Source organism: Osmerus mordax, chromosome 6 (genome assembly GCF_038355195.1).
Source record: "Osmerus mordax isolate fOsmMor3 chromosome 6, fOsmMor3.pri, whole genome shotgun sequence".
Lineage (NCBI taxonomy): Eukaryota > Metazoa > Chordata > Actinopteri > Osmeriformes > Osmeridae > Osmerus > Osmerus mordax.
In genome coordinates, this window is record NC_090055.1 from 773,691 (window position 1) to 784,463 (window position 10,773).

Sequence of the window (10,773 nt, forward strand, 5' to 3'; positions counted from 1 at the left end):
GCCCCAGGACACTTTCAGGAGTGGCTGTTAGTAACTGGTCTTTATTGATATAAGATTTTACATTTAATTTGTATAATGTTATGGATTTCATTGTTCACAATTACTTTTTGTGTTATTTATGTAACCACTATCCACTAATTGTACCTGTTACATATCGTAGGGTCTTAGTCATACTTCTAAAACGCCACAAAAGTTCCTCTAATGTTAACTTTATGAGGGTTTTAAATGTATTGAAAGGGGGATAGTGTGAACATTTCCTGGCAACCCTGCGTTGTGATGATCAATCCAAACCAAGATGGCCACTGCCGTTGCAGCTGAACCGGGATCAACAGCCCCGACAGGTATCAAACTAATATGTTATCTCGTCATCTAAAACGAGGAACACAGCCACTTCTCAATATAATTACGTGTTTAATTTAATGAATAAATTGTATGTATTTGTGTTTCGCTGAAGATGCTTAGGTATGTTTAATTTAACACCAGATGAGCCTGTTCTGTTGTGCTTAGCGCGTTAGCTAGCTAGTCTACAAGCCTGCTTTTCTTCCCACAGTACCACCAGATAGGCACAACAGCTAGGCAAGAAGCTAGCTAGCTTTTTGGCTAGCTCACTAAAGCTAGCTGACTGGCAAACAGTTCCAGTTTGTTTTCGACGAATGGTTACTGTCGAGCAGGGCTTATTCATTGTATCCGTAATATAGTTAGGGCTGGAGGCTTGACAGTCTGTTACCAGCAACAAGTTGCTGATTACTATTATATTGTGTATCTTCGATACCTTCCACCTATCTTTAGGATCTGACTGAATGGGATGTCCGTCTTCTGTCATGCCTGTATGACCACCGCGTCTGCAACTCTCCGACTTAAATAATGACAGCGACACTTGAACACTTACAGATTCCGACTAGTGTTCGGTAGGGGGAAAGTTCAAACCCCTTTATTTAATTAACTTAGAGCTGAACCCAGACAGTCAGCTGTGTTGATAAGTCGAGGGGAGGGGAAGGTTGAAGTACAGTATCTTGCTGGCTCGCTGTCAATTAATTTACTGTCGAGTAACTCAACCCCGGAGAGGTAGCAGCCCATGGATATTTAACCACGTAGATCTATTTAGAGATCAACATTGTTTGCGCAACAAAGAAATACACAAACTAACAAGCTACTTGTATTTAGGCTATCTGGTGACGCTGAAGACCAATTTAAAGCCTCCTGTCACAGTTGCTTTTGTTTTGGAGCTGTTGTTGCCATCACAATGTTGTTGACTTGAGAATATTTCCGTGATGCGGCTTAACACTTGACAACGGGCTGTCATGTGAATCCTATCAATTAGGCTTATACTAGGAAGTCTGAAAGATAATGCTGTTCCCTTGGGATCTTCCCCCAGGAGAGGGCTTATATACTCTTGGCCATCAAGTATGTCACAAATACTAATTAAATCATATACTTTGCAGGAATTTGCTGTAGTTGTTACCAAAACCACATCCTCCTCGGCTAGAGGTGCTCCTTAACCACATACTTTCCTGGAGTCAATATTTAGTTTCATCCTTTAATGGCCAATAACCAGAACTGTGTATCCGACAGTTGCTGTCAGTAGCCAGTTTGAGTCATGTAATGAGAATAGCTCTGCTCTGGCAGATTACTCACACGGATGCAGCTCTTGGTGTCCAGTCAACAATAACTAACACAGCGAATACATGAAGATCCACAGTGGTCTCTTTTGATAATATGACACTAGTTTGCTAAATTGTATCTCAAATCCATGATGCATGACAGGGCAGCGAGGGAGGTGTGGACAGGCTGAGAAGTGCTTAGTACTCCCAGTACAGGGTGGGACTTCTGCTGAGGAGGTGTGCTGGTCTGGAAGTGAAGAGTGATGGATATAGTAAGAATGTGTTGATCTTTTGTAGTACACCCCTAACAGCTAACAGTGTCTTACTCCACAGACATTAGGACTCAGTTCTGGAGGAGAGCCTTGCAGAGAGGTACCAGCATGGTGTTGCTGTGTTTCTGCATGAGTGTAACTGGTCCTCTCTCTGTCGAGCAGGCCTTCATAGGCCCTGTGTGTGACTGGTCCTCCCTGTCTGTTCACCTCTAATACAACAGCTGCAATGGGCCTTGATGCCATGAATTTCAGTTGCTTTCTCATGCTAAACTAATAATTTTTGAATTGTACTCCAGTTAGCCTATTATCTTGATTGTTTACATGTCTTTGCCTCCAAACATTCCAGGAATAGTCTACAACATGGTCTAGTCCTACATAGTGCTGACTTTGTGAATCCTTCCCACCATCTCTGCTCCAGTCTACCTCTCCCTGTCTCCTCTTTCCTGTCTGCCCCAAATGTAACTTTTCCCAGCCCCTCTCCCACATCCCGGCCATGTTGTTGCCAATAGTCGTATTGCAGCAGAAACTGCAGCTCTAAAATAGATGTTGCTATTGGTTACGCACCAGAGCCCCTGGCTGAGCAGAGTGTTTTTGTTAGGCTGTCTGTCTGTGAGGTCACTGACCATGTGACTGTCTGTCTGTGAGGTCACTGACCATGTGACTGTCTGTCTGTGAGGTCACTGACCATGTGACTGTCTGTCTGTGAGGTCACTGGCCATGTGGCTGTCTGTCTGTGAGGTCACTGGCCATGTGGCTGTCTGTCTGTGAGGTCACTGACCATGTGACTGTGTCTGTGAGGACACTGGCCATGTGGCTGTCTGTCTGTGAGGACACTGGCCATGATCTGATGGAACGTCAGCGTCATGACGATGGGAAAGGGAAAAGTTCCAGCTTCCAGTGCTAGCTTCATAGCAGGTGCCTTCTCTTGATAGGAGGCACGGCTGAAGAGGCAGTACGTATATCTGGAGCAGTGTGCTCATGGGAACTGCACTTCCAGTTGGAGCAGAGCAGCGGTGGGATTGGGAACAGCTGCAGCAGGCACTGTGGTTGGCTGCTTCCAGGCTCAGCATCTGTGTCATATCTAGCAGGGAGAAGGCGTGGGCTGCAAATAGTACAGCTAATTAGGCCTAACTAACAGAGTTATTGTTAAGACGAGGCGAGCGAGACCAATGTCAAATTTCACTAGCCTACATTCACAATGGATGTGTTATGGGTGAATGTGTTTGGGACAGGAATCAATGAGAGCCAGCCTGTGTCAGCTTCTTAATGTATTGAGCATGGCTGCACTGAGAGAATGCAGGCCTGTTCATCTCTGCACATTTCCTATCCTCTGGTGATGTCATGTTCTCTCTCACAGGCTCCAGTGGGACTCGGAAAATGGCCTCTCCAGAGGTAAGATACACCAGTGTTTGCCACTATCAAAAAAATGTTCAATATTGACAGTTTAATCAGACTGGTACATATTTACTAAACATTGTCAACTCCACAAATGTGCGATGAGATCCAGGTGAAGATAAATGTTGTCAGTCAGCTGGCATGTAGGGTTTCTGTGTGAGATTCATCTGATATTTACCAAAGCCAAACCCAGCTGAAACAGAAACCGGTTTGACAGTGGAGACAGTAGAGTCAGTGTGCACCTTATAGACACACTGTCGCTGTAGACAAACTTTTGTAGTTGATCTTATTTGAGTATTAATGTTGTTGTTTGTCCCGCGGTCAGATGCCAGGCTCCTCAGGAACAGCTCAGAGCATGAAGAAGACCATCGGACACCGCGGAGTGGAGACCACCACAGGAGAAACCACCTACAAGAAGGTTAGTAACCTCCCTCCCTCCCTCCCCTCCCCCCCCTCCCTCCCTCCCTCCCTCCCCTCCCCTGATGAGTGCTCTGTTCCCCCCTCCCTCCTCTGATGAGTGCTCTGTTCCCCCTCCAGACCACATCCTCTGCGCTGAAAGGGGCCATCCAGCTGGGCATCACTCACACTGTGGGCAGCCTGAGCCAGAAGGCGGAGAGGGATGTTCTCATGCAGGACTTTGTGGTGGTGGAAAGCATCTTCTTTCCCAGGTAGGGGATCCTGGCATGGGAGATTTTAACCATGGGAGTCTTTAACCATGGGAGTCTTTAACCATGGGAGTCTTTAACCATGGGAGTCTTTAACCATGGGAGTCTTTAACCATGGGAGTCTTTAACCATGGGTTTTAATGTGTTTTTATTAACTTTCTTTTCTCTTCCTCATATAACTTTCACCCTCCCTGCCTCTTTTCCCCTTTCTCTCTCTCTCTCGCCCTCTCTCTCTCTCTCTCTCTCTCTCTCTCTCTCTCTCTCTCTCTCGCCCTCTCTCTCGCCCTCTCTCTCTCTCTCTCTCTCTCTCTCTCTCGCCCTCTCTCTCTCTCGCCCTCGCCCTCTCTCTCTCTCAGTGAGGGCAGTAATTTGACCCCTGCTCATCACTACAGTGACTTTCGCTTTAAGACCTACGCTCCGATCGCCTTCCGCTACTTCCGAGAGCTCTTCGGCATCCGACCAGACGACTACCTGGTCAGTGACACGGCCCATTCCCTGGGAAGGGATGCCCATCCTAGTCACACTGGTATAGGTCTCATACTAATGCTAACACATGCGTTCTGAATGATCTGGAGGCTAAAGCTAACTCCTCTCCTGCAGTACTCCCTGTGTAACGAGTCGCTGATCGAACTGTCCAACTCTGGAGCGAGTGGCTCTCTGTTCTACGTCTCCAGCGACGACGAGTTCATCATTAAGACTGTCCAGCACAAAGAGGCAGAGTTTCTCCAGAAACTACTTCCTGGATACTTTATGGTGAGGGTGGGAGGGGTACTTTATGGTGAGGGTGGGAGGGGTACTTTATGGTGAGGGTGGGAGGGGTACTTTATGGTGAGGGTGGGAGGGGTACTTTATGGTGAGGGTGGGAGGGGTACTTTATGGTGAGGGTGGGAGGGGTACTTTATGGTGAGGGTGGGAGGGGTACTTTATGGTGAGGGTGGGAGGGGTACTTTATGGTGAGGGTGGGAGGGGTACTTTATGGTGAGGGTGGGAGGGGTACTTTATGGTGAGGGTGGGAGGGGTACTTTGGGGGGGGTGTTCATGGGTGAGAGTGACACTGTACTCATACTGTAAGTTTGGGCAAGGGCACATTGGTCCTCACTGTTTCCCTCTCCCACCCCCCTGCCCAGAACCTAAACCAAAACAAGCGCACTCTGCTGCCCAAGTTCTACGGCCTGTACTGTGTCCAGGCTGGGGGCAAGAACATCCGTATTGTGGTGATGAACAACCTGCTGCCCTGCGCTGTCCCCATGCACCTCAAGTACGACCTGAAGGGCTCCACATACAAGAGACGCGCCTCCCCCAAGGAGAGGGAGAAGACCGTGCCCACGCACAAGGACCTGGACTTCATCCAGGACCTGCCTGACGGTCTGCTGATGGAGCCAGACAACTACAACGCTCTCAGCAAGACCATCCAGAGAGACTGCCTGGTGAGGGAGGGAGGGAGGGCATGTATGGACAGGAAGAAGATAGAATTGGGGAAAGGCGGGAGCAGATCTGTGGTGTTGCAGTCTCCTGGTGTGTTGACTTGTGTGTGTGTGTGTGTGCCCAGCTCCTCCAGAGTTTCAAGATCATGGACTACAGCTTGCTGGTGGGCATCCATAACCTGGATCAGGCCAGCCGTGAGCGGGAGCGTGCGGGGGCTCAGGCAGGGGACAGCGGGGGGTCTGAGGGGGCTGTCACCCCCGACCAGCGCCGGCCCCAGGCTCAGAAGAGCCTCTACTGCACCGCCATGGAGTCCATCCAGGGAGAGGCCCGGGGGAAGGGGGTCCTGGACTCTGAGGATCAGTGAGTCACACCTGGTGACCTGGAAACAGATGTTCTCTGGTGCTGGAGCAGCATGCTGGAGCAGCATGCTGATGTTTGTGTGTCTGTACTTTCAGCATGGGGGGGATCCCAGCACGCAACAGTAAAGGAGAGAGGATGTTGGTCTACATTGGCATCATCGACATCCTGCAGTCCTACAGGTGGGGTTAGGGTGGGGTTAGGGTTAGGTGGGGTTAGGGTTAGGTGGGGTTAGGGTTGGGTGGGGTTAGGGTTGGGTGGGGTTAGGGTTGGGTGGGGTTAGGGTTGGGTGGGGTTAGGGTTAGGTGGGGTTAGGGTTAGGTGGGGTTAGGGTTAGGTGGGGTTAGGGTTGGGTGGGGTTAGGGTTGGGTGGGGTTAGGGTTGGGTGGGGTTAGGGTTAGGTGGGGTTAGGGTTAGGTGGGGTTAGGGTTAGGTGGGCTTAGGGTTGGGTGGGGTTAGGGTTGGGTGAGGTTAGGTAGGGTTAGGTGGGGTTAGGGTTGGGTGGGGTTAGGGTTGGGTGAGGTTAGGGTTGGGTGGGGTTAGGTGGGGTTAGGGTTAGGTGGGGTTAGGGTTAAGTTAGGATGTGAGCGTCTGTACAGGGTTAGGGTTAGCCCTCGCCAGTCTCAGATAGGAACCCCGTGCGATTAGATTTTTTATTCTTTTTTTCAGATTTGTCAAAAAGTTGGAGCATTCGTGGAAGGCACTGGTTCACGATGGGGTAAGATTCCCCTCTAAAGGCAGCAACAGTGTGGAAATGACTCACCAGAAAATACATGTGAGTTAGTGTCCTCGATCCACCATCCGACCCCTGACCTCTCGTTCCCTCCTCTCTCCAGGACACGGTGTCTGTGCACAGACCAGGTTTCTACGCTGAGCGCTTCCAGCAGTTCATGTGCAACACCGTGTTCAAGAAGATGCAATGTAAGACTGCGTGTGTGTGTGTGAGTCATGCTGTTCACGTCGGTGGTAATGGCTCTCAAAGCATTCCTTCTGTTGAAATTCGGAAAGATTCTGTTCCTGTGTTGACTTCCCTCCCTCGTTCTGTCCTCCCCCTCCTCCCCCTCTCACAGTGAAGCCCTCGCCTTCCAAGAAGAGTCGTGGGGGGGGCCAGGGGGGCCTGAGAAGAGCCCCCACCCTGGGGGCCCCCACCCCCCTCTCCCACGCAGTCTACCACTCCCACTACAGCCGCACAGACACCGAAGTAGAGAGTGGTGAGGAGGGAGAGAGGGAGGGAGGGAGGGAGAGAGAGGAGTGAGAGAGGGAGGGAGGGAGGTTGTAGGTTTAAATGCCACAAGCTAGTTGGACAAAAGGCCATATGGAATGCTGCAGTGCAAGTTTGCTTCCATCATCACTGTCGTCAGATCTGAAGTTGTACCCTGATGAGGGACATAGACACAGAACAGGGCAGTAGTTCATCTCTCCTCTCCTGTGTGCAGGCGTGCAGTCAGGCAGGCCAGACGTGCTGCCGAGCACACTTCCCCTGGCCGGGGGGGCAGGTGACGGCGAGGCCAACCTCTCCATGTCCTCGCTGGGCAGCACAGGACTCACCTCATCCTCCCCTCCGCTACGGTGACACTTCCCTTCATCATCCAACCCTCTTTTACACAACCTGTCCCTCTTCACCTCCTCCAACCCTTCTTCCCCAACACAATCTTCCTCTTCCTGTGTCTGTGTAGGTCAGTTGGAGTGGAGGTGCACAAAGCAGCAAGCACAGACCTAGACCATGGCGCCCCCCAGAGGTAGGAGGGACAACTCCACTCTCTCCAGCGCCCTCACGCACAAAATAACAGCCTGCATTTACACTAAGCCTCTCCCTCTCTCTCTCTCTCTCTCTCTCCCTCCTCGTGTTAGCATGGGGGTCGAGGAGTCAGGCGAGCAGTCGGGGAACGAGGATGCAGTCTCACTGTCAGACATCATCCCCGAGACTAACATCTGTTTCGTAAGTCTGCTCCCTCCCTCAGGGACACCCAGTCACCTGAGCAGCCTGCTGGCTTCATGTCAGAGGCTACAGTGTCTGGTGATCTCACCCGGTCTGGGCTGATGTACTGCTCTCTGGCTCTCTTCCACAGTAACAGCTGAGAGAGTCATCTGAAGAAGAGAGGGATCTGGAAGGGAGAGAAAAGGACACAGCAACTAAGAGGACCCTTCCTCAGTTCCTTCATCTAAGGTCTCCTTCATCCTCTGCTGTGGAGGAGTCTGGTGTGCTAGCTCACCGGAGGGGAGGGGGGTGCGGGAGGGGAGAGGGGTGCGGGACAGGGGGGTGCGGGAGGGGAGGGGCGGGAGGAGAGAGGGGTGTGGGAGGGGAGGGGCGGGGGGAGGGGAGGGGGGGGTGCGGGACGGGAGGGGAGAGGGGGGGAGGGGAGGGAGGGAGGGAGGGGAGGGAGGGTGCGGGAGGGGAGGGGAGGGGGGGTGCGGGAAGGGAGGGGAGGAGGGTGCGGGAAGGGAGGGGAGGAGGGTGCGGGAGGGGGGGGGGGTGCGGGAGGGGAGGGGAGAGGGGGGGAGGGGAGCGGAGGGGAGCGGAGGGGGACAGTGTGTGCTGCTAGAAAACCAACTACATTTTAGAAGTCGCTGAGCCCGCTTGCATTGTCCACAACCGCCATTGTTTGAGTTTCCACAGGCTTCTTTAAGAGGGAGGGAGGGAGGGGAGGGAGAGAGAAGGAGGTCGAGAGAGATCCAAGAGGTGTGGAGGTGGAACTCTCCCTTGTTTCAGACTCAAGCCTCTTCTTGCCTAAGTGGTTGTTGCCGTGGCTGTGCACAGCGTGAGGGTTAGGGTTCAGCCGCGCATGACTCAGAGCCCTAAGAGTTAGGGTTAGGGTTCAGCCGTGCATGACTCAGAGCCCTAAGAGTTAGGGTTAGGGTTCAGCCGCGCATGACTCAGAGCCCTAATGTTTCCAGGACTGGCATCCATGTCTTCAGGGGCTCCTCAGGTCCAACAGGAGATAGGAGAGGACTGTTCTCAAGTGTTTTATGAATCTGTTATGACCACACTATACTATCATTGCTAAATGTTACAATTGCAAAGGTTTTCCAATCATATATGCATTTCTAGATAACTGGCGTAGATCTTTGCTATGAAAGACTGAATGTTGAATCAGAATGTTTTGGGGATCAAACAGGTCCACACTAGTACAGATAGTTTGGGACTTCTGTTAGAGCCTTGCTGGGACCAACCCACACACACCTGGGCGTGCACCTGGGCGTGCACCTGGGCGTGCACCTGGGCGTGCACCTGGGCGTGCACCTGGGCGTGCACCTGGGCGTGCACCTGGGCGTGCACCTGGGCGTGCACCTGGGCGTGCACCTGGTCGTGCACCTGGGCGTGCACCTGGGCGTGCACCTGGGCGTGCACCTGGGCGTGCACCTGGGCGTGCACCTGGGCGTGCACCTGGGCGTGTGGAAGCAAGTGTCCAGCAAGGCTTGGACAGAAGTTTGACACACAACCAGATGAATATGGTGCTGGTAAGGGCTGGTGTTATACATGCCAGGCTGGTGGTGTAGAGGAGAGGCCCATGTGCCAGGCTGGTGGTGCAGACGAGAGGCCCATGTGCCAGGCTGGTGGTGTAGAGGAGAGGCCCATGTGCCAGGCTGGTGGTGCAGACGAGAGGCCCATGTGCCAGGCTGGTGGTGCAGACGAGAGGCCCATGTGCCAGGCTGGTGGTGCAGACGAGAGGCCCATGTGCCAGGCTGGTGGTGCAGACGAGAGGCCCATGTGCCAGGCTGGTGGTGCAGACGAGAGGCCCATGTGCCAGGCTGGTGGTGCAGACGAGAGGCCCATGTGCTTAGGCTTTGCAGAGAGGCTAACCTGAAGATCAGTGAACAGAAAGACAGCGATCATTTTTTAGACTTCTTCTGTGTAACTTATCCTGCAGTCAGTCCGTGACCAAACACGGCCCTATTGTAATTCTATCTATAGTCATTTTTCGTACATTATTTAAATTTACACTTCACTGCCAATCATATCTTTCCAAACAAATGGACCAATTGACTGTTGTGGTTGGAAACGGTGGGAGTATTGTGCACACATTTCTCTCAGCTTTGTAGACACGCCATCACATTCAGTTTGGTGAATGCGTCCTTTTATATATTTTTTAATGTGTTCCCAAGGTACTGAGTACCTTGATACCCAGCCATGTTCCATTTTCCATAAATGCACAAAATAGTAATTTCTGCTGGTTACGGAAATGACTTGGTCCTCCTTGTGCTGTCAGACAAACTGAACCAGCTGCACCATACTGCATTACATATGAACCCCAGGAATTGGGATGTAGTCCTTTTTATTTTTATGGATGATAACTGTTTTTCCCATTCTTTTTTTTTTTTTTTTCTTTGCACATCATACTCGTGTACACTAAACAGTAGGATTATTTTCCATGAGACTTAATAGAGACGTGAAGAGACTAGCCCTCTCTCTGCACGTGCTAAGGTGTTACAGCTGAGTTCTGAGCTCATGTGGTCTTCACACCAGAGGGGTTGGGGAGCAAATGGAGACATATGGAAGTTAAGAAAGGGTGTTTTGCATTTTACAAGCCAGAGACATGGTTCCAAAGAATACATCTGAACACAGCCATGCCTGCAAGCTCACCGGGGGAGGTGAACATGCATGATCCAGTGGGATTAACAGTAAACACAACATGGAAAGCAATCAGAATGCTCGTGCATGGACTGGCTGGACACGGGCACCCTTCAGGGCAGACCTGTATTTAAGACGGATATTTTTTTTTCTGCTTTGAAGATTTGAATCAGATCTCTTCTCAGTCTTTTCTGCATGAGGGCAGACAATAGTGTGTGTGTGTGTGTGTTTGGGGGGTGGGTGTGAGGGGTGGTACAAAAGTATTGTGTTTCACAGGAAATTAATCTACTTTATGGTCTTAAAGAATTCAAAGTTTATGTTTACTACTTTCCCTGTCTCCCATGACAATGATGATGTTGATGATGCATCCAAATACCAGAGGTGGCAAAGGTACAGTACTACTGGTTACCTCCTCCATGGCCTTGCCTGTTGACCACAGCTGGCCACAGCTGGCCACAGCTGGCCACAGCTGGCCACACCTGGCCACA

The 10,773-nt window shown here is 51.3% G+C and overlaps 1 protein-coding gene across 3 annotated transcripts; it reads left to right on the forward strand.

Moving 5' to 3' along the window:
- Positions 1–295: 295 nt before the first annotated feature.
- LOC136944129 (phosphatidylinositol 4-phosphate 5-kinase type-1 alpha-like) lies at positions 296–7,925 on the forward strand. Of its 3 annotated transcripts, none has more exons than XM_067237752.1 (16): positions 296–341; positions 3,231–3,265; positions 3,594–3,686; positions 3,806–3,936; positions 4,290–4,407; positions 4,534–4,686; positions 5,061–5,360; positions 5,483–5,718; positions 5,814–5,897; positions 6,385–6,433; positions 6,552–6,636; positions 6,786–6,926; positions 7,152–7,284; positions 7,392–7,454; positions 7,567–7,658; positions 7,791–7,925. In XM_067237752.1, the coding sequence occupies exons 1-16, from the start codon at positions 296–298 to the stop codon at positions 7,805–7,807; spliced, it is 1,776 nt and encodes a 591-aa protein (XP_067093853.1). In that variant the 3' UTR covers positions 7,808–7,925. The 3 variants fall into 3 exon arrangements, with proteins under 3 accessions (XP_067093853.1, XP_067093854.1, XP_067093855.1); XM_067237753.1 differs by having other exon boundaries at positions 7,567–7,654; positions 7,785–7,925; XM_067237754.1 differs by lacking the exon at positions 3,231–3,265 and having other exon boundaries at positions 305–341.
- The last annotated feature ends 2,848 nt before the right edge of the window (positions 7,926–10,773 follow it).